The 23,446-nt window shown below is 52.0% G+C and overlaps 1 protein-coding gene across 6 annotated transcripts in view; it reads right to left on the bottom strand.

Moving 5' to 3' along the window:
* The window catches only part of LOC116940029 (solute carrier family 13 member 4-like), a 49,899-nt gene that overhangs the window by 2,539 nt on the left and 23,914 nt on the right, over positions 1-23,446 (bottom strand). For 5 of the 6 annotated variants that reach the window (XM_076065181.1, XM_076065182.1, XM_032949268.2 and 2 more), the window contains 14 exons: positions 18,842-18,972; positions 13,794-13,922; positions 12,647-12,783; positions 11,800-12,053; positions 11,195-11,282; positions 11,039-11,075; positions 9,347-9,723; positions 8,737-8,856; positions 7,026-7,127; positions 5,949-6,047; positions 4,838-4,941; positions 4,168-4,307; positions 2,818-2,979; positions 886-1,023 (listed from right to left, as the gene is read on the bottom strand). In XM_076065181.1, coding sequence (XP_075921296.1) covers positions 886-1,023; positions 2,818-2,979; positions 4,168-4,307; positions 4,838-4,941; positions 5,949-6,047; positions 7,026-7,127; positions 8,737-8,856; positions 9,347-9,723; positions 11,039-11,075; positions 11,195-11,282; positions 11,800-12,053; positions 12,647-12,783; positions 13,794-13,922; positions 18,842-18,934 — 1,980 coding nt within the window. In that variant the 5' untranslated portion in view covers positions 18,935-18,972. The remainder of the gene's footprint in view (positions 1-885; positions 1,024-2,817; positions 2,980-4,167; positions 4,308-4,837; positions 4,942-5,948; positions 6,048-7,025; positions 7,128-8,736; positions 8,857-9,346; positions 9,724-11,038; positions 11,076-11,194; positions 11,283-11,799; positions 12,054-12,646; positions 12,784-13,793; positions 13,923-18,841; positions 18,973-23,446) is intronic. The other variant, XM_076065184.1, reaches the window with a different exon arrangement.

Raw genomic sequence — 23,446 nt, 5'->3', positions numbered from 1 at the left:
CTGTATGGGATAGAGTGTTGCTTCCTTGCACGTGTAGGTTTTCTCTGGGTGATCCGGTTTCCTCCCACATGTATAAACATTCATTGGTTGAAAACATCTTAATATATAGAGGATCGCAGAACTTTATAATTATATCCAGCCACAGCAAACACGTTCATTTTCCACTCCTTTTGTCTACAAAAGTGAACTGACCAGTGGTTTAATGGCAAAGTGTTGAGTCATCTGTCACTGGATTGAAATTTACGATTGTTTATACGATTTATGCTTCCTGTATAAGCCGCTGTATTCGTGCCGAAGCCAATTCAATTTCACGTCGTTATTTTTGTTGGATGATGCATGTAAAATTTATGCTGCGGTATGAGAATCTGTAGGTTCCTGAGTGGTATGAGATACAATATATATTATTTAAAATTAGTATTGATTATTAAATGTAGTTTATGATTCATGGGCATAGGAATACATTTTAATCGATGAACCTTTACATCTATAATGTAGCTACGACATGTCAGTTTTGCTAACAGCTAATGACGCTGGATGTGAAACGTCGGACAAAATTGTCAAACGCCTGCTTTTTTTTCCAACATGCCTCCATTTTTGCCAAAAAGCCAAATGAAATGGGACATTTAGCCCGTGACGTGACAACTCGATTCGATTGGCTCTGTCACTGCGTTGTGGACGGATTATACAGTAAAAATAATTGACATTATACCTACACGACAATCTGAACCCAAAATAAAATACGGATCACCCCGCAGCCAAAGCAAGAGGAAGTATAGCCCTGGGTTAAGGCGCTACCTCTGGCCCCCATGACCTGGTCAGACCCCCCCCCCCCCGATACGACGCCCCCCTGCGGCCGTGTGCGTGCGTGTGCAAGCGCTGACGTACCATGTCGCGCACTCGCAGGTACCCGTAGCTGAAGGCGATGGCGTTGGGGGGGTTGGCGACGGGTAGCATCATCGCCAGGGAAGTGTTCAGCGTGGCGGGGACGGCCACGTACAGCGGGTTCACGTGCATATTCTCCGACTGGCATGGACAAACATAAAATATCGCCCCCGTCAAGTCTTTAACAGACTGTCTGGGGGGAGGGGGGTGTTGTGGGGAGTGCCGTTGGCGAGCACCTATGCTTGTGAAGAGCGACAGTAATTGTACCACGCCTGGCCGCCTTTGTCTCCCCAGTGGTGACTTTTATGCGCCGCGCCTTTTGAGATCGAGTTGGACGAGGGGGAACTCGGGACTGGTTCAAATTGTCGCTCGCCACTTGGTGGTGTCCGCGGTCGGGAGTCGAACTCGGGTAGCCGGGTTCGTAGTGCAGTGCACTCAATGCTGTGCCACTTGCTCTCTGCCTGAACATGTCGATACATTGTGACATTTTCATACGAATACCCTTTTGATACGATACACATTTCTCTTGTTTAAAAGCAGATTGCTGCTGGCCAGGTTGTGCTCCATTAAGAGCGCTTCCACTTAATTCTAAGAATCCCTAAACTTGGGTTGTTTGCGTGGCGAGTTCGACTAACGTAAGTGCTCCCATTCTCAGCGGCCATATGGAGGAATAAAATATCCTGCAGTGATTCATGCTTCGAGTAACAATCCAAATGGGCTTTTTTTCTCGTCTGCTTTGTGTACTGCCTTTTACAACTCGCCACACATTTGGTGTGGTTGATAAATCGAGCGGTGGCTCTGAACCCTGGGTGCCCGAGTTCGAGTCCTAGACACGGCTAGCACCAGTGGTCGGTGCAATCTGAACCGGTCTTAGGCTCGCCCCATCACCCACCTCCTACACCAAACTGCACTGATCAGCGTGGTGAACCTCCGTGAACCTATGTTTTTGAGGCAAGGGTTGGTGGATCGCGTAGAGATTTGTGAAGCACGCTCGGCTGTGAGGTGACCAAGGAGACGGCAGTACAGCAAGTGGGTTCCCTGACTCATCCGTGCAGATCTTTAAATGTTGCTTACTAGCACACGCGACACGAATGGAACTGTCCAGCCATTCCCAAGACCAAGGCCCTTCATCCGAAGGGGTCTCGAGCCTCTCGCTTTCCTCGACACGTACGAATTTCAGGATTTACATGTGACGTGGCCGTTGTTTCAAACCGTCGGCGGCAACTCAAAGCGCGTTACATCGCACCTCAACCGCTGCAACGCCCTGCCACAGGTATAGCTTAGGGGACTCCTGTTGGCAGCTGTCCGCGCGCGGCGCAAGGCATGATCGAAGCACCGGCCCGCAAACAGCGACATTGCTGCTGCGCATGTTTTCTTTGTTTGCCCAACCGAGTAATTTGCAAGGAAGCTTCTCAAATTTTGGCAAATTGCAAGCACAACATTGTTTAACACGTGGGCTTTCGCGACCAATATCCACAATACAAGTTTTTTTGGGTTAGATCGCGTAAATATATAAATGTGTCGCTAAACCCGCCACCACAGCCAACTAGTAAGGGTTGTCACATAAACAGAACATGCCAATTCGTTACTAGTACAACATACCGGTGTGTTGGAGAGTAAATCCACAACATTTACAATCCGAGTACGACGTTTCACCAGCAGTTACAAATCTGGATGTCGCCTGCTGATGCCTGTTGCAATTAGTGGTGAAACATCGTACTCAGATTGTAAATGTTGTGGCTTTGCTCCCCAACACCCCGGTGTGCTGTACTAGTGACGAATCGCCATGTTCTGTTTCCGGGACAAACCTTATTAATTGGCTGTGTCGGGTGGTGGCGGGTTTAGCGACATTTATATCTGCGTGATCCAACCCCCCCCCAAAAAAAAAAACCTGTTCTTGCACAGCATTGTTGTTGCGCGGCACCGGTCGCTTACCAGCGTGCACAGGATGGGCAGGAAGAGCGTGATGGTGGCGGGGTTGCTGGCCACCTCCGTCACGGAGGTCACCAGCAGGGAGGAGAGCAGCACCACGAGCCACGACGGCAGCAAGCCCAGGGGCTGCAGCTGAGAGCCCACCCAGAGGGATAGCCCCGACACCTGGTGGTGGTGGTGGTGGTAGGGACAGGAGGGAGATTGAGGTTGGCCCTCGCTTGTTTCACCTCGTCCTCGCACCCCCCTCCGCCACCCACCCCAACCAAGACGAGTTTGCTTCTTGTTGTACGGCTGATGATGTAGACGCAGAGCAGCAACTACGATTTCACGTTCAGGTGGTCAAGCGCAGACGGCCGCGTCACGAGTAGCGGAGTGGTGTGTCGTCGATGTACCACGGTCTCTGTTCTGGATGACCGCAGTCGCACACCACTACTACTGGAGAGTTGTTAAGTTCCCATTTGTGCATCAGGTATCCGCATCATCTGCCATCTCTGGAGGATGATGCAACAACGCGAGTTTGCTGACCTGCCCACACTGGACATCTGTGAACAAGAGCTCCGTAGCTCATCGGATTCCTTCTGCAGTCTAAATGAAGATTCTGAATCTGAACACCAGCTTTTGCTCACCGAGGGCCGAATGGGACTTTCAGATGCCATGAGTGGACAACCACGCATCAACACGTTCCGTTATCCAATAAGACAACGACACGCGTGTGTCAACTGAGTATGAAGAGGCCCCCGCAGTGTCAGGAGTGACTGAACGCGCCAAAGTTAGAAATACAGCGTTGCAAGATTGAAGATATCCCCATCTGGTAGTTGATGACGGCAGCGGATTGTTATCCATGATCACGTTTTTTTGGGTTAGCTCGCGTGAATGTAAATGTGTCGTACACCCACCTCCACCTGACAGCCAATTCGTAAGGTTCGCCAAGTGAACAAAACGTGGCGATGTTAATACTACTTCAGCACACCGGTGCATTTGAAACGTCGCACTCAATTGTAAACGTGTTGTGGCTTTGCTCTCCAGCCCACACACCGCTGGAGCTGAAGTAGTAACACATTGGCACGTTCTGTTCCACGTGACGAGCATCGCGACTTGGCTGTGTCGGGTGGACGGTGTACGACACGGTTACATTTTACGCGCGTCGTATGAAACCGAGTCCCGGGGCCCAGGTTTCCCCAACCTCAACACAGAAGGTTGGCGAACTGCATCACCGGCTGTCCAATCCGTCGGTTGTGACTGGGGAGCAGCAGCTGACAGTAGCGCTCGGCAGCCCGCCTTAAAATTCCTCTCTACCCCATGCTCAGCACTCAGGCGAGCGGAGTGCGATCGCGGGGCAGGTGAGGCTCCTACCTGGCAGCCTGCGGCGAGGGCGAAGCCGCCGCCCACAAGGATGACGATCTCCCACGGCATGCAGCCCTGGAAGTCCTTCCAGTTAATGAGCGCCGGGGAGCTGCCCCAGCTGTCCCTGGACTCCTCCGCGCGTTTTACCCCTAGGCGCCGCACGAGAGTTAGGGATTGAATAAGCGTACAGACAACAAACGGCGGCATCAGAGGGAGAGATGCGTTGCAGCGGTGGTTGGGAACGTCTGGTTTGATGGAGACGGAATGACTAAACAGTTTGATGCTGCTGATGATACTAACGAGCAGATCATGCAGCTGATGATAACATTGATGTCTTTGATGATGCTGGAGGACCATGATGCCACTGCTAATGATGCTGTCGCTGATGTTTGTTTTTTACATTGCTTCTGTTGATCGTAACAACGGCGATAATGTAATTGGCGATAATGTAAACGATGGTGATGTTGATGACGATATTGATACTTACATTGACAACAATGGTGTTGATAACAATTATGTTGATTATGACGATGACAACAATGCTGATGATGTCGATGGTGTTGACGACGACTTTGATGATGATGACAACGGCGATCATGACAACGGCGACCAAGACGATGATGTTGAAGGCAATGATGATGACAGTGACGATGGTGTTCGAACGTGTGGTCACCCCTACTCTGGGTCTTGGAGAGCCAGGGCAGTGGCGGCCTCTCCGACGGAACCACGAAGAGCAGGAAGCCCAGCAGCAGGGACACCGTGGCGTCCGTCTGGTAGCCCTTCCTGCTCGCGCGCACCATGGGGAGCGTGAGGTGCGCGTGCCAGCAGCAAAGACGAGAAGCAGACGCCTTTACCACCCGGCGCGTAACGACGCGTCGATTCACATCGGTGCTTGTGAACGCGATCAGCTCACGTGCTGCAAGTTACTTGGCGGATTAATACATCGCAGGGAACGTGACAGGTGGCGGCGGCAGCTTGGGGAGGCCTTCATCCAGCAGTGGATTGATAATGAGTAATGGTGATAATGGATCGGTTGAAGCCGGTAGATAATGATTCAACAATTCATGAACAAAATGTTAATATTTTGTTTAAAATAATGTTTATTTTAAAATGAATTATCTGGGCCATGCATGCCGAGCTGTGAGCATGGCACGTAAGTGATGCCCGTCCCTATATAAGCGAATGTTGGATTTTTCAAATATTTTGACCTGCCGGCCGCAAAATAAATATTCTGTATATATATAAACGCCCAGGAGTAAGAAAGAATAAGTTGTTCTCAGCAGCAAAATATTTCTTTGGGTTAGTCTACAGTTAGGGTTAGGAGAGGTTATTTTATGGATTGGGCTAGGCAATGCTGATGTTAGAAGTTAGGTTGGGGTGAGAGTGGCATGTTACTTTAAGTGCATTGTTGAGCAACTTTCACAAATACATTTGGACAGTGCTCTTAAAATCAAAGTTCGAGTTGAATAACTTCTCTGGGGTATTGCGGCAGCGGCGTGGTTAGAAAGCACACTGTGCTCCAAACCCTGGCCATCCGAGTTCAATTCCCAGCCACGGCTCGCATAGATGGACGAGTGACATCCAAACCAGTCGTAGGCCTCTCACGCCACCAACTTTCAACCCGTACCGAAACGGAGTGGTTGAAGCATGGTCAAACAACCCCCCATGATGACCGACATGGCGTGCATGGTGCGGGTGGAGAAAGAGGGCCTTCATCAAGCAGTGGACTGACAACGAGGCCGTGAAATGATTGCGCAATTCTCTTTGACGGTCGGCGCGGGCGGACGTACAGGAAGAAGGACGCCCATCCCGGGACGAATCCGGGGTCGCGCAGGAACCACAGCAGCACCATGAGCAGGAAGACGCTGGCCGTTACCACTTCTTGGTAGCTGCAACCCCAAACAGGCGAGGGGGCCGCACCGGTTAACGGAGGGTCCCCCATCCCCCGCCCCTCCACTCGTATGGAACACGCAGCGCTGGAATGTCCAAGGGCCTCATTCATTCAAACCCACGTTCTCCCCACCGAGCATCCAGTAGCGGGGCGGGGAGGGGAAGTTTGCAGAAACCCGTAGCAATTCGGCCGCTTTGTTTTTTTCCCGTCTCGATGCGAATTTTGGCCACGGAAGTGAACGGCGCCGTCCAATTTGTAAACGAGGCATTGGGCGTAGGTGGAAGCCACGTTAAGTAGGCAAGGCGTACGGTTAGGATTAGGGGTGGTGCTGGGGCTATCATCGGATTGGCCAGTGTACCAGTCGGAGGAAGGGCCACTAAAACCGTCTCAAATAGAATTTGCAGCGCGATTGGTCCACATGTGCTCCTTCGTATGCCATGCAATGGGTATTTTCACATTAACATCCCATGAACTTTCTAAGAGTTCGCAACACCACAATGAGACAAATCATTTTTTTTATTGCTAAGTATGGCCGGAAAAAACTAAAGTCTGTTTGAATTACACGTCTAGATGGAAGTACACGGCGCTAGCTGTTGGCACGAAGGCTACAGAGGGGATGTGTGGGAGAACGCAAAGTCCGTTGCAATTACGATCCGGCAAAACATCGTGCCACGCCGCATTGGCTTGGAGTTTAGCTAAATGCGAGTGAAAATCTGGAGGAGAGAGGGAGGAATGAAATAATGGTCCCTGGACCACAGCAGCAATTGGTACCACCTAAGGTAGCAAAACTGTCGCGATAACCCACTCATTTCAAATGGGTATCACATCATTCACTGTTAGCGGCTACAGCACGGAATTTGAACCACTGAAGTTATACCACCACGGATGGTACCGACGAGTAAAGCATGTGGCATGGGCTTGTGGACTATGAATGAGTCCAGGGGGCGGCACCTGTAGGTCATGTGACCTCACGCACCTGATGGGGCCCAGCTTCTCGTACTCCTGCCGCATGCGCCGCTCCGACATGCGCTCCTGGGTGCTCAGCGTGCCCGAGCACAGGCGACGCAGGTCCCAAATGCTGGCACACAGAGACAAAGACAAAGATCCCCCCGTATAGCCTTCACAGACTGTTGGGGCAAGTGCTGTTAGCGAGCACCTATGAAGGCCGGCACAGGACATGACAGTGGGTGGCCAGCACCACGCCCGACCGCCTTTGTCTCCCCAGTGGCGATGTTTACACACCGCACCAGGTACTCATTTGTGGCTGAGTCGACCTAAGGGGAAGCCCAGGACCGGTTCAGATAATCGTCACTGATGTTGGACGTGAGTGGGTTCCTTAGTGTGGCGCGCTAACCGCTACACTACCCCTCCCGCACACACGTACGTCGGGACACATACACGCTGTATGTATGAATGATGGTGAATTTCTCTCACACCTTACGTAGCCAACCTTGCTTATCAGACGTGTGGGGGAAGGACAACAAATTAAACACCAAAAAGCAGTTCTAAAGAAAATAAAAACTGGGATTGTTTTTTGGAGGAACTCGCCCCTGCCACAGCTCAAGTCCAACTCCAATGCTAAGCCTCTTACCCCCATCCCCCCTTGAAGGAGGAGAGAAGTGAATGCCATCCCGAGACCACTCGCCAAACTTAGTGCTGTGACCGCAGCAGCTACTTTGTTGGAGCTATTCTGAAAGTGACCCCGTGCTCCAGACGGAGCCCCCCCCCCCGCCCCCCCGGGGCCGCATGCCTACCCCCTCCCTCCACCCCTTGCCCTGTGTATAAGCAGTGCCAGGCACAGGGCAAGCAATGTCGGTGGGATGTCGAGCACTGTGGAACGGATAATTAGCTAACGGATAGCAGGCTCTGAAAATATCACCGGTGGTCGAGAAAATGTCAGAGGGGTAGCCGAAGAGGGGAACGTGTCTCAGATGAGTTTAAAACGTAGTGGGCTTTTACGACCAATATTATGCGAGTTGTAATTACTGGTGAAACGTCGTACTCAAATTGTAAATAGTGGTTTTACTCTCCAACACACCAGTGTGCTTTCCGAGTAACACATTGGCATATGTTGTTTACATGACAAACCTTTCTAATTGGCTGTGTCGGATGGTGGCGGGTTTAACGACACACTTTTATTCACGCGATCTAACCAAACAACCTCTTAGGTGTCTAAGATAACGTCTGCTGTGAAGATGGAGCGGTGACATTAGCTCATGCAGATTGATGCATCGCAGGACCTTGAGAGACTGCGAAAGCTTGGGGAGACCCTCATCTAGCAGTGGAACGATCATGGCTGATGATGATAGGGATGATGGTGAAAATATCCCATGCTTGGCTGAGGGTAAACAAATTATAATTGAATGAGTGATGCCCTGTGTATAAAAGAAATAACTGTTGCTGACCAATCGGCATGGCTTTGGGAGTGCTATCCACTTGTCAGTGTGGATTTTCCTCGGACATTCTTGTCAAGAGGTAGGCAATGTTCCACTCTTGTTTGAGTGGGTGGGAGGACACTTTTAATTCTACTGCTCCATTCAAGAAAGCCTCGTTGGGTATCAGGATTAGGAGCATTTTTTTTTTGGGAGAACCCTGCATTGGGACATTTGGCCCAAGTTTTCTACGAGGGTCCTTCACCCTCCTCCTCCTTGCTCTCCTCCATCCATCCTCCTCCTCCGCCTCCTCACCGGAAGCCCAGGAAGAGCCAGGTGAGCCACAGCCAGGTGAAGATGAGCAGCAGCAGAGCCACGGGGAAGCTGAAGAGGAGCCACGAGCCGAAGTGGATGCACTCGCACGCCGGGTAGCGGCTGCACGCGCCGGGGCAGCGGGATGCACCGCACGTCGCTCAGCGTCATTGCAGCGGGGGGACTGGAGGTGGCTAAGCTTCCCCTCTGCCCATGCTGAAGGCTCAGCCCTCCCTTTTAAAGTTTCATAAACAGAAGAAGCAAAGCACAGCCCTGCAATTGCTCACTCGTGCCATTGCTGGCGGGAGGGCCTCCACTTGAGGTAGCTCAAGAGAGGCCACACAGAGGGTATCAGGCTGGCCAGCCGGCGTCTTGGAAGGGGTGGAAGTACCCACACGTTACCACGCCACACACGACCTGCCAATCAATTAACCGTGGCGTACCCGCTTGTTTTGCCGGGTGGGCAGGGATGGGGGAGATCGGATTGCAAATCCGCCGCGCTAACCATTGCACCACGGCAGCATGCCATACGTTTTAACTTCACGTGGTCTTTTCCAAATTAACTCTTCTCCAGCTACCCGGCCGCCACACAAGACGCCTGCGCCGAACTCACTTGCTGAACTGCTCGGCGAAGATGAGATTGGTGGAGGTGCCCGGAATGGTGCAGAGTCCCCCGATGGTGGAGGCGTAGGCGACGGCCAGGGTCAGGCATTTGCCCAGCGTCCTGTTCGTCTCGCCCTTGCCTGCCGACCCTCGCTTCCCCGCGAGCACCGTCCTCTCGCTGGCCGGGCTGTCGAGACCGCCGCGCCGCCCTTCCGCCTCCCCGTCGCTCGCGGCATCGTTTGCCGAAGCGGCGGCGCAGCCGTTGGGGACGCCGCGGCGTGCGACACGATCCTGTGGCGTGGCGGAAAGGCCGAAGGTCGCGACATCTCGGCACGACCCGTCCAGCGCCGTGATGACCTCCGTTGCCGACCCCGCGATGACCTCTTGCTGCAAATGCGAGGGGGGCGAGGGGGGCGAGGGGGGTGGGGTGGGTGGGTAGGGGGCAGGCGGCTGGCCGATAAGAGGCGGGGACATTACTCGCACCATGGGCTGGCAGTTCGAAAGGTCACCCATGGGTCACCTTGGGGCCACGGGAGGTTTGAAAAGACGTCCAGGATATGCCGAGAGAGTCGGCCATCTGAGCGCGCGAATGCCAATTTAAAGCATTAGACCAAACCGACAGCAGACCTGGAGTTCATTAAAATTGCAATTACAGCAGCCGTGTTGAAATTATACATTTTGATTTACAAAAAAAGCAAATTACAAAAATTACAATTGATTGCAATTCATTACGAATGACGCAACCACAATTGTAATTAATCCTTCATCAGATCAATAGCTTTAATGCACAGCGATGCGGTATTTGGCACATCTTAGCCTAATTGAATGTACTAATTAGTTCACTTTAAAACGTGCACTTTGTTAAAAGGAAATCTAATTTTACCACTGACATTACAAATTATGGAAGCTGGTTAGACATAACTCTAAACAGCGCTCCCCAAATTAATCACCAACATTGTTGTGATGGGAAATCATAATCAGAATGTTTATACTGGAGAAATCCGATGAGCTATAAAACTATTTTCACAGATGCCAAGTCGGGGCGGGTCAGAACCTTACAACAACAAACAGGACAAAAACACGATAGGAGTGCAAAGTATATGAAAGGTAAACAAATAATTTTACAAAATATATACACAAGTTAAATTAAACTCTTTTATCCGATCAGCAAGCAGGACCATGCTTGGAACTTTGACTTATGACCATATTATTCTCAACGCTCACAATCTCGTCAGATCTCAGACGATAAGCAGCGCTGAGGCCGGACCGTGCTCGGATGCCCGACCACCGCACGCAAAGTGTTAGAGGCTGCTGCGTGGCTATACTGTGGGCAGCAGAGAAAAACAAAATCTATCCTTATACTGTACTATTCTCCCACGTCTATGCGCCCCGCCTCTACCAACCCACACTGCCCAGCGTGGTAAAGTACGGTAAAACAACCACCCATGACTCCCATATGGCATGGGAAAGCCCTCATCCAACAGTAGATAGGGCTGTACGTGTACGTGACGGCGCTTGTCAACATCAAGACCAATAACCTTGGAGACGGATGTGTTCGGGTACTTCAGCAGGTGCATAGAATATTTCATAACATCGCAAACGCGAGAAATCAATCAACGCAACGGCCTAACTGTTGTGAAGTTTTAAAGTTCTGCAATGTAGAAAAAGGATAAATGGGTTTTGTGAAAGTGCGTCGACTGACCTGATGAAAGGCACTGATCTTGTCACCATCCTGAACACTGCACACAGGTGACACATCATCAACTCAGGAGGTGTTTTGTAATACCGGCACAAGCAGACGAAACTTCCGTTGCGTCAAATTAAGTGCCAAATGGAATTCCGGCGTTGGCCTCTGTACCTCTGGCTAACGGTCACCACCGTGGGCTCCTCCTTGAAGTCCACGGTCATCTCGTCGTCAGAATTGTCCACATCAAAGCTGGCGACGCCTGGCGCATGCAAGACGGGCAAATTTATGTTAGGGTTTTTTTTGTTATCAAGCAGAAGTAATTTTAAATAACGGGATCGCACCATGATGCCTCGACGTGAAAGTCTATGAGCAACGCAGCTTCATTGTTACGAATTAAAATGTTTCACATCCAAACTAAACGGAACTTGTTTGCTTCCGAGAGGCAGCTTTCGCAATTCATATTCGTGATTAAAGACGGACGACCGGAAACCAACGATAAAAGTTCAAACAGAACTTGTCGGGTTCAAGACCTGCCTCTCCTCCTCTGCCCTTGACATCTCTCATCTCTGAAGGGATTTAAATCGCACCTCACTTTAAGCACGCAAGCAAAATTCCCGCGACGTGCACGTACCGCTTTTCGTACGGCGTCCGCGACAGGACTGACAACTCCAAATCGATCTGCGCCCCCGGTCGCCCTCTTTGTGAGAAGCAATGCAGACGTCATCGCGGCGCCCCCCCCCCCCCCCCACTCTTCCCACGGTTCCCCCGCACCTCACCGAAACTCAGCTGCGGGTCGGATGTTTGCCGCGCACCCTTCGGCAGCAGGGCGGTCGTCGAGTCATTGCCTCTCATGGCGGCGCCCTCGCTTGTGACGGCGGACGCGGTTTTGCCGCCACCGCCGCAGGTTGCCCCGTCCTCAGTGAGCTGCGTCAGCACGGCCTCGGCGATCGGCATGACTAGTGCCGAGGTGGACGTGTTGCTGAGCCACATGGAGAGGAAGGCGGTGCACACCATGAAGCCCAGCACCAGCCTGGGGGCAGTGGGCACAAGACGGGGACGGGTCACGCACGTCACTCATTACTGTACAAGCCTACGGGCCTCTGTATAAGCCTACGGTCCTCCGCGTAAGCCTACGGGCCTCCGTGTAAGCCTACGGGCCTCCGTGTAAGCCTACGGGCTTCCGTGTAAGCCTACGGGCCTCTGTGTAAGCCTACGGGCCTCCGTGTAAGCCTACGGGCCTCCGTGTAAGCCTACGGGCCTCCGTGTAAGCCTACGGGCCTCCGTGTAAGCCTACGGGCCTCCGTGTAAGCCTACGGTCCTCCGTGTAAGCCTATGGGACTCCGTGCAAGCCTACGGGCCTCCGTGTAAGTCTACGGGCCTCCGTGTAAGTCTAAGGGCGTCTGTGTATTTCTGCGAGTCTCATTGTAAGTCAATTTGTCGATATGTTAATTCACAGGTCTCTGTAATTTATCAATGGTACCAAAGTGCCACCGCCCCCTCCCCCACCCCCATTGAGAAGTTGATAGATCTGCCACTGGATGTGCCAGCGTGCCAGTGCACCGGCGTGCTGTCTGCGTGTGCCGCCGGGCCACCCCTCGAGGAGCAGGAGGGACAGGAACGTACAGGCTGGGCCGGGCGCCAGCAGCCGTCACCATGCGCAGCGCGATGCGGCGGTGCAGGCACCACTTCTCGATGGCGGCCGTGAGGCAGATGACGCCGAGCAGCAGGAGGGTGGTGTCCTTGAAGTACTCGGCCGCCACCTGGGCACGACGCCGCAGGAGTTGCGGTAATGTCACGCCAAGTCCAAAAAAAACACCGCAACATTGATACCCATGACATCGGCAGAGTATCAGCGTTCTGTTGCTGTAACTGTCTCCAATACACCGCATTGCAACAGTGATAATTGGTGACTACACTTGCTGATGAGTCCTAATGAGGACACAAAAACAGTCCACATTTGTCTATCACCACTTCACTGCGGCCCGATAGCAGTCATATTTTCTCATATGTTTTCCGGTGACCTAAGATAAGGGGACCACAATGCATTTCCTCAGGAAATGCTCATGGATTTTTTTTTGCATATGCATGCATGGCTATACTTTTAATGCATTGTTGCGTCTTGCGTGAAGCTTAGCTACATCAACGATAACGCTGGCGTGAGCTCGCCAATGTCACGACGGTGTCCCATCACCGCGACTGTCACCTCATCAGACATCACCGTCCCTCTCACATCGGGTGCTGCTACATCATCATCATAGCCCTTACACCAACAACTCTACTGCTGCCAAAATACCACCATCGAATTACCATCACCGTAATGAAAGTCGCATCACCATGATTCACCGCATCAGCGATATTGTTAACAAAAACGTATCCTCTAATCAACGGCGCAGTGTTCAGAGTGTGCGGCTCACCCTTCTGGCATCGATAAAAGGAATGCCGCTTTGCGGTGAGTGGTCACCTGTCATTGCCATGTGGTGCGACTCACTCCTGCCATTGGAATGTAGAGTTCCTACCATTGGTTCAGGGCTGTGAACAGGAGCTTACAAGCACCACGTGCTGGTTCGAGCAGGAAACCGCGTTTGATTATTGATGAGAATCGATGTTGATAACGATGATGAGTTGTTATGAATCTCAAGACTATCGCAATGATAATTGCCGATTACAAAACGCTACTGCGGGTGATGAAAAAACAGCTGAAAACGACGATCGGAGCAGTGATGTGACGGGTTAACTGGCGTCCCTCGCACAGGGCGCTGCTGCAAATCACCTGGCTGGAGCGCATGACACCCAGCAGCGGATAGAGCATGGCTGGGAGCAGTGCGGCGGCTCCGAGCGGCACTGCCTCGGACACCCACAGCGTGGCTGTGAGCAGCACCGTGTACGCGCATGCTGCCTCCTGCGTATGCACGTAGATACACGCACGCACACACACGCATGCACGCACACACACACATGCGCACACACGCACGCACACACATGCACGCACACATACACACGCACGCACACACACACGCATGAACAAAGATACAGATCCCCGCTCCATAGAGCTTTTAACAGACTGTCGGTGCAAGTGCTCTTAGGGAATACCCATTTAGGCTGGCACGGTACACCTGGGGTTGAGCGACCAGCATCACGCCCGGCCACCTTTGTCTCCCCAGTGCTGATATTTTTATGTCTACACACACCACGAGGTACTCGTTTAAGGCTGAGCCGACCTAGGGGGAGGCCCTGGACCAGTTTAGATATTCGTTACCAGTGTTGACTGCAAGCAGGAATCTTACCCGATTCTGAATTATATGTAGTGTTTGCAATGAGTTAGAGGGATTCATGTCAGTCAGTATCGTGCGTTTGAGGCCCTGAGAGCAGCAAATAACAATATGCCTCCTGACCTCTATTGATGCGGAGAGACTAGGGGTCACGTTGATGGAGTGGATGCAGCGTGGTGTAGATTTGAATCGGGCGTGATGGTGGAGGCGGCCGGGCGTGGTGCTGGCCACCCACCCCCTCGTGTGCCGTGCCGGCCTTCATAGGTGCTCGCTAACAGCACTTGCCCCTACAGTCTGTTAAGGCTATGCGGGGGATCTTTGTCTTTGGTGCACGCCAGTAAGTTTGCGCTCTGGAGGCGAGAGTGGGTGGATCGTGGAGAAATTTATGAGACTGCGAGGTGACCAGCAGACGCCAAAGCAGGAAATGGCTTTGTGAACCCACTCGTGTCGACCTTTATTACCCCCTCCCGACCCCACATTGAGACATGTGGGGGTGGGGGGGAGCAGGGGTGGGTGAAGGCACCTCCAATTAGCACAGTTAGCTACAAACGGTGCGGTTGGAAAGATGTTCAACATACATAGATACAAGGCATTGCTGGTCACACACACAAGACCCCACCTACATACACTGGGACAAGAGAACTCTGGATTAAAAACAACTCGGGGCATCTTTCGCTTACGCTAGATTCCTCCCGCGCTCGAAACTAAACAATACTCACCAAACATCCCCATTGCAAGGGGACTCGTGGGAAAAAAAAAACATCTTGAGGCTATCGGACATCAATCAGTGAAGTTACGACTATTCACACAACCGTCATCACAAAAGTTTTATCTCGCGAGAAATTAGGACTGCATGGAAGCAATATCAGGTGAAAAACGCAGCGACGGACGGAGAGAGATGGACAGACGGACCACTCCGCAAAGGAGATATCACGCTCCGCCTGCATAAAAGGCCGAGCAACGAGACGGAGAGAGAGTCTCATGGACCCCTGCGTGTCGGTGTGCGAGTGGAACCCATCCTGCCCTGTGCCCTGTGCTCAAGCGTATATGGAATTCTCGCACCCCTGCACCACTTTCTCGAATGCGTGTCTTGATCGGGCAGAGGTCAAGAAAGGCGAAAAAGGGTCGATACGTTGGGGGGGGGGGGCAGTGAGGGGGGGCAGTGGGGGGAAGGGGGCAGCAGTGGAGAGGAACAAGGGAACTCTGGCTCATAAACACGTCAAGAGACCCAGACTGAGTAACTGCGCAAGCCAGATTAAGCTGACGACGAGGGACACTGGTTTGCCACATTTTTTAAAAATATATATAAATTAAATCCTTTCGGCATGAACGCAAAATAAACATGTTTACTGCAACCTACTTGTAATATTAGGCCCATGATCTCTTGTTCATAAAGGTCCTGCGTTGGGATGTTTGGCCAATTCCATTAAGGATCGTTTTAGCGTCCTGTGGGAGTGACGTGGAGTTCCCGAAGCATTCGGGGGGGGGGGGGGTGACCCTCACCATTCTGTCACTGTTTTCACGATCGCTGTCTGTAATTCGTCCCAAACTCTCAAACCGTGCAGCGGTCGACTGTTCAATTAAGCTTACGAAACATAACCATGGAGCCTTTGTCATAGCCTGTGCACCGTAAAAACTGTACGAGTAGCAAATGCACTTATTAATTTATTTCATTACTATTTTAATGTTTGATTCGTTCCAACCCAAGTCTACAAAACCTGGCGTTCAATCCCTGGCAGTCTGCCAACCAGATATTAACCAAGTTCTGCAGTGACATTCAAGCCATTGCTGGACCGTCATCTATACCAGGCTATACAATTTGTTTTCTCAAAATGTTATGAATTACAATTCATGTCAAGGAGGTAGCTTCTTTCGTACGTTTTGGTAAAAAAAAAATGGGTTACTTAAACCCCGTGCCTTTAATCTCTTACGTAAATAGCATTGTGTTTGTGCAATTTTAGTTTTCAGGCACAGACAGGGCAGATTTATCTTGAGTTGGATTTATTGTTCATTTACAGAGTTAAAACTATAGTATAAGTTTGAGCAAGGCTAACCCGCAGGTTGTCCGAGACCCAGGGCTAACATTCGCTTCTGTAATCCGAGCAGCAAACCACGTGCATGCATCGCCTCCGCAATGTTTCACAGAGCAACCAATCGTCGTAATAGTTCCTGCCGCCAAACCGTTGAGGAATAAGGATCCGTGCACGGATACGTAATACATTTCCTCAAATATGTTTTTTAAACAGGTCATTTCATGTTCCCCCCACTCTTCAGAGGTCCAGTTGCTTTTTTTTCTGTCGACTTCCCCAGTTTCATACAGATTGCGCTATTGACATCGTGCCATGAGATAGAGTACCCATCCAGATTAAGTTTAGATTTTCAGAGCTGGAATTTAGGCGAATTAAGTTCAGAACTAAATGTAATTTGATGGTTTTTTTTTTATTGCAGTCGTTGGTGACCAGGCTCAAACTATCAATTCGATACCCAAGAAAACCTAGTCTCATCATAGCTCCGTCTATGTGAATATGTAAGTTGAAATTATTTTGTACGTGGCCAACCGTGCTCTATGCGAGTCTGTGTGTCTCTATATGAATCAGCGATGACCGATACGAGGCTATGAACTCTCCACACATGAGAACCTGGTTTCATTGCAGGTCGCTGAACCTGGAATCGAACCCAGGACTCAGCGGTGCCAAGTCAGCGACCTGACCTCTGTGTCACCCAGCCACAGCGCTCGGAGCAATTTGCTTTAAAAAAATACAACACTGAGCTCCTACATTCATAAAATTCATGATTAACTCATTTTTACGATGCAAAGTTGTATAAAACAAATCCTAAAGTGTTTTTGCCTCTGTAGATTCTCATCGTGTTGTGTTGCATTGTAAAGATTGCTCGTCATAAGGCCATCGGCCCTTTTATGGGCTCCATTTATCTGTGACATTTACCCTATGCCCTGTTTGTATTGACTTCAAACTCAAACTGCTGATAACAGCAAGAAGAAGAAAAACAACAAAAGCTGAAAAGTTGGCAAATATGCGTGGAGACACAGAGGTGCATGTGCCGGGAATTACACTTGAAGCAGAGAACACAACTTTAGAGATATCGGATTGACTGTAAAGAAAAGTGAGTTCGGGCAGGATGCCTGGTTAAAAGGGTTGATGGCCAATGGTCAAGACAGACATCATATTGTACGCGTGCATGTTGAACTTCTTTCGCACCGTACGTAGCAAACCGTGCTAATCGGAGGTGCGGAGATTGGCAACCAACGGAGGGAGAATGTCCACCACGGAGAAGATGGAGTGATACAATCGGCTCGTGTGCAGGAGCTAGATGGATTGTTGCATCAGGCGAGGGATTGGGGAGGCAATAATCCAGCAGAAGTTATATCGTGGCTGATGGCAATGATTGATGATGATGATGATGGAAACAGCCCTAGGAGATTAAGATCTCAGACACTTTCAATTTGGGTTCCTAGGAGTCATTCTGGTTGATTACTTACAAAAAAACACAATAACAATTCAATAGCAAACACTACCCGGAGCTTGCAGAACCTACCTAAATACACTTGCATGAGACACGGCGCGCTCAAGAGTACATTTCTCCATCCAATTTGGTGGTGCAATACTTTATTCCACGTCTTGGCCCAGGGTGATTGAACGATGCTCGCCACTCGCTTCACTCAGAAGCAATAACCTGCTGCATCGGTCTTCCCAACAACATCGCTTTTAAAGAGCCAGTGCCAGCCGATCACAGATATGTGTAAAGAGCTCATTAATAACTCGCGAGCGAGTGAGAGTGGGCGACTTGCATGAGATGGCCACAGGACATTCATGACTTAGCCACCAAGTGTCCAGACAGTTAGGTTATCACCATCAATCAAAAGCAGCAGCAGCCATTGTCTATGAGGCAGATATTCAGAAGATATGAGAAAGACTTATTCACAACTGACATTTACAAGAAGAGAGGAAGGATGAGCGATGTCGGAGGTGTAATTAGATGCGTCATATAAGAGACAATCGGCCATGATCTATCCACTGCTGGGAGATAGCCTCCCCACACCGTCGCCACTATACAGAGCAGTGTTCTACGACTATTAAAAATACTCCATGACGGTGAATGGTTTGTCTGCACGTGTATGTGCGCCTGTGTGTCCGTGTGTTGTCCTATCAGTGAGAGTCTTTGATAGATCAGCGAGGTTGCGTTGGCTGTGGTGCTTGCAGTGCGTGACAATGCACTTACGGGGGAACAGACTTTTTAACCCACGCTGGGATGGTGGTGGCGCATTCAGCTTCGTGTGCGTGTCACACCACTGTGGCTGTGCCATGCAGCTGGTAGGCTGGAGAATGTGTCACGTGATTACTCGTAGCCACGGCCATGGTGAGAGGTATATTGGATGTAAGGGGGCTAAGGAGCGGAAATGTTTTCTGGGTCACCGACCTGGACAGACCCAGCTGAAACGAATCCTTCCCGGCCTACGCTCCCGCGCCCGCTGTGGCTGGAGTGCAGTGGAGGAATACGCGGCCATCATTCGGCGAGTTCTCTACTTTACCTTGCTCCTCCACAACAGCGGTAGAGGCAGCAGCAAGAGCGGGGCGAGCGTGGCGATCAGCAGCCGCCGACCGGACCAGAGCTGTCGCCACATGATTCACGCCGCCCAACACGTGACCATGCCCCGTTGACCTGCAAAGACAAAGATCCCCCCCGTATGAAATTTTGATTTAAAGCTTTCGTGACTGCAGGTATTCATATTCTTGGTTCTTTCGGTAAAGTCACGTGGGAGACGTCCGCCAGTCCAAATGTTATGTTGTGTGCACACGCGGCGTTCACGCGCACAAAGCCACGCGTACACACACACACACACACGGCCTCCATCCAGTCTCTCTGACACGCACGCACGCGCACGCACACATACACAAACCCTTCACACACACACACAACCATCACACACACACACAACCACAACAACAACCGCCATTCGCCACTAAGTGGCGGTGACGTCACCACGACGCTTGTGCCAGGCTATGTGCACCCTGAGGCCACGTGAAGTGTCGAACGCCCGCTGGCAGGAGGTCACGGGGCAGACCCAGGTGCCACGGGTCGACTGACTGAGATGACTGGCTGATGCACCACCTGTGCCCCCTACTGTGCCAACCTGCTGTGCTTTAGCCACCCGGCGCTCCGCTCGCTGTTGTGAGCGTCGCTCCTCCGCCCTCCGTTGTTGTTGGAGGGCGACTGCCTCCAACTGCCCAGTAACATCCTTCACGAGCCTCCTCCACAGAGGCCGATCTTGACACCGCTGGTACCAGTCATCGGCAAGTCCACTCAGCTCCACGTCCTCCTGTACCACATCACTCCATCTCTTCTCTAGCCCGTGCCGCGCCCGCTTAGCCCCCTCAATCCGGCCAAACAAAAGCTGTTTCAGCATGCGGTGGCTGGGGATGCGGGCTACATGACCCAGCCATCGCAGCCTTGCCTGCCGGAGGAGCTCACCGATGGGACCCTGCCCAGATCTTTCAAGGATTTGTGAGCTCCTCACACAATCCAGTCTGGTTAAACCCAGGATGGATCGTAGGCAGGTCAGCCTAAATGTTTCTAACCGGCGAAGATGTTCCATTAGGGGGGTCCACGTTTCGCAAGCGTAGAGAAGGGAGGGAATGACCGTGGCCGAGAAGACCTGAAGCTTAGTGCGGAGCGACAGACCAGGTAGCTTCCACACAGCGTTACGCAACCGATGAAAAGATATTGCCGCTCGACTGATTCGGAGTGAGACCTCTGCTGTTAAACTGGAGCCAGTCATAAGCACACTGCCCAGGTATGGGAAACTCTCCACTCTCTCCACAGCTGCCCCATCACCGATTGGGAGTTGTGGGGGTGGAGTGTCCGATGGTACAAAATACCCAGGCAGGTGCTTAGTTTTGGTGGGGCTGATGGTAAGGCCCCACCTCTTAGTGGCACGCTCCAGTCTCAGCAGCAGCGTCTCCAACTCCTCCTCTGACTGAGCAGCTATTACCAAGTCATCAGCATACATAACGTGGTTGAGCAATAGGGAGCCATCCCTTGACCGCACCCGGGCATCGATTAGCCTCCCATTATATCTGTACCATATGGAGATTCCCCCGGTACAGCTATTGAAGGCTTCACGAACTACGTGGTCAAAATAGATGTTAAATAATGTGGGAGCCAGAGGACATCCCTGTCGCACCCCAAGGTGTACAGGGAATGGCTCTGACTCCCGGCCACGTAGTTTTACCCGGGCCCGCTCACCATCATGAAGGTCCTTAATGATCGTGAGCAGAGGGTCAGGTACTCCAAAAGCACGAAGAACGAGCCAGAGCCCAGGCCTACTGATGGTATCATAGGCCTTGACCAGGTCAATAAAGCAGAGATGTAGGTCTTGTTGGAATTCCCTACACCTCTGCTGTAGCAGACGGACAGAAAATATGGCATCTGTGCAGGACCGCCCTTTCCTGAAACCGCATTGGGGCTCCGCAAGCCTCTCCTCAGCGTGCCTGGCAAGGCGATGCTGAATAATCCTTGCCAGGACCTTTCCCGGCACACTGAGGAGTGAGATGCCCCTGTAGTTGTTACAGTCTGTGCGGTCCCCCTTCTTAAAAAGGGGGACCACCAGGGCATCCTTCCAATCCTGCGGAACCCGTCCAGTGGTCCAGGCTGTTGTTATGATGTCATATAGGGCAGTCTGTGCACAAACGCCACCCTCCCTCAGCATTTCGCTTGGGAGATCATCTCTGCCCGCTGCCTTTCCTGGTCTCAGACTCCGGATCGCCTTCAATACTTCCTCAGCAGATGGCACCTCAGCCAGCCACTCACAGGGGGTGACTTCATCCAATATTTGAGGCACCGCAGCCTCAGCAGGGTCATCCTCACTTTGTGCCACGATGTTTTCCTGGCTGAGGGATTTTCCCTCCCCCAGGACCTCACAGAAATGCTCAGCAAATCTGCGAACCTGTTCCTGGGGGTCGGAAATTGGATCACCGTTTTTTCCCCTAATGATGGTAATAGGTGTGGCGCTGCAGGTTACTTTTTTGATGGAGTTAAATAGAGATTTGTGATCACGGGCCACTGAGGCAGACTCTATCTCCTCAGCAACCCGCGACCACCACCCATCCTTGCAGCGCCTCACGGCTCTCCGAACCTCCGAGCGAAGGCTGCGGTAAGCCTCCTCATTCTCTGACGTGGGATTCTGTAGCCGATGACAGTGGGCCTGTCGCTTTTTCTCAACCATCCTGAACAACTCCTCTGTCATCCAGGGTGTCTGGGGAGGTCTGGACCGCGTACCCAAAGCAGCCATTGCAGCTGCATGAGTCACAGTCCTAAACCTCGCCCATTTACCCTCGACATCAGGAGGAGTCGGGGACGATGCCAATCCCAGCCGCAAGCGATGATGAAATTCTCGCTTGCAACTTTCATCAGATAACTGAGACCAGGCCACTTTAGGTTGGAATGGGGTCCTGGGTGTACACCCACCACCGGAGTGGAAGAATGGCAGGCGCATCTTACAGATGACTAGTCGATGGTCAGAGGGCAGATCAGCTCCACGGTAGGTCCTGGTGTCAAGGACATGGGCTCGCATTCGCTGGTCCGTCACTATGTAGTCCAGCAGATGTTCTTGCTTGGACCCGGCATGCATCCATGATGTTGTGTGGATGCGCCGATGCCGGAACAGCGTGTTGGTAATTACAAGCCCATGGGCTGCACAAAAATCTAGCAGCCTCCTACCGTTGTTATTGAGCTGATCTGGCCCATGCCCTCCAATCACTCCAGACCAGGTGCCAGTATCATGACCAACTCGGGCATTGAAGTCACCCAACATGATGACTCTATCCCGAGGGGCCACTTTAGCCAGCACCTGTGACAGGAGGTCATAGAAGGCATCTGACTCATCGGCTTTGCCTGCATCCCTCCACGGATGTTCATCTTCGGTGGGGGCATAAGTAACCACGACCACCATTCCTCGCCTCCGGTTGATGGGAAGGCGAGCCCAAAGTAGCCTGGGGCTTACAGCTTCCCACACCTCACCGCCACGCTCCCACGCCCCCTTCATTCTTTTGTTCAAAAGAAGACCCACACCCTGTTGTTTGGCAGTCTGCTGCCCCGAGTAGAGGACTGTCCACCCCTCATGGTGGCAGGAGCCAGAGCCGGTCCACCGGACCTCCTGAATGCCGCATAGATCCAGGCGGTACCGGTCCAGCTCCCGACAGAGGAGTGGCAGCCTCTCCTCTGCAGTGAGCGTTCGAACATTCCACGTGGCCACCCGTAGTGGCTTTTCGTTGTTTCTGGAGTAGCCCCGAGGGTAGGTATTCAATCTCCTGGCTCCGCCAATTGGGGTTTGGCCAGGAGACGTCATAGACGCCTGGCCCCCCGGGGCCTCCGGCACAAGCTTAGTTGTTACATATTTCAGTTTAATTCGTGGTTTTCTGGTAATTAATTGAAGGTGGAGGGGTTACCAGCCCCTCGCACCCGTCCAGAGCCCCCGTTTAGCCCCTGTGGTGGACACATATGCCATGAGGGGAGGAGCCAATCAAAATTGGAACTCCCCCCACAGCGCTGTCCACGACAGAGTTGCCCGTCCGGCACCGCGAGGAGGTAGGGGGTTGTTTTGCCGGACACACAACCATCACACACACACACACACAACCATCACACACACACAACCATCACACACACACAAACCATCAACAACAACCGCCATTCGCCACTAAGTGGCGGTGACGTCACCACGACGCTTGTGCCAGGCTATGTGCACCCTGAGGCCACGTGAAGTGTCGAACGCCCGCTGGCAGGAGGTCACGGGGCAGACCCAGGTGCCACGGTCGACTGACTGAGATGACTGGCTGATGCACCACCTGTGCCCCCTACTGTGCCAACCTGCTGTGCTTTAGCCACCCGGCGCTCCGCTCGTTGTTCTGAGCGTCGCTCCTCCGCCCTCCGTTGTTGTTGGAGGGCGACTGCCTCCAACTGCCCAGTAGCATCCTTCACGAGCCTCCTCCACAGAGGCCGATCTTGACACCGCTGGTACCAGTCATCGGCAAGTCCAATCAGCTCCACGTCCTCCTGTACCACATCACTCCATCTCTTCTCTAGCCCGTGCCGCGCCCGCTTAGCCCCCTCAATCCGGCCAAACAAAAGCTGTTTC

This window comes from Petromyzon marinus, chromosome 7 (assembly GCF_048934315.1).
Source record: "Petromyzon marinus isolate PM22_M1 ecotype Great Lakes invasive population chromosome 7, UKy_Petmar_22M1.pri1.0, whole genome shotgun sequence".
Classification (NCBI taxonomy): Eukaryota; Metazoa; Chordata; class Hyperoartia; order Petromyzontiformes; family Petromyzontidae; genus Petromyzon; species Petromyzon marinus.
This window is presented reverse-complemented; position numbering and strand designations above follow the sequence as displayed.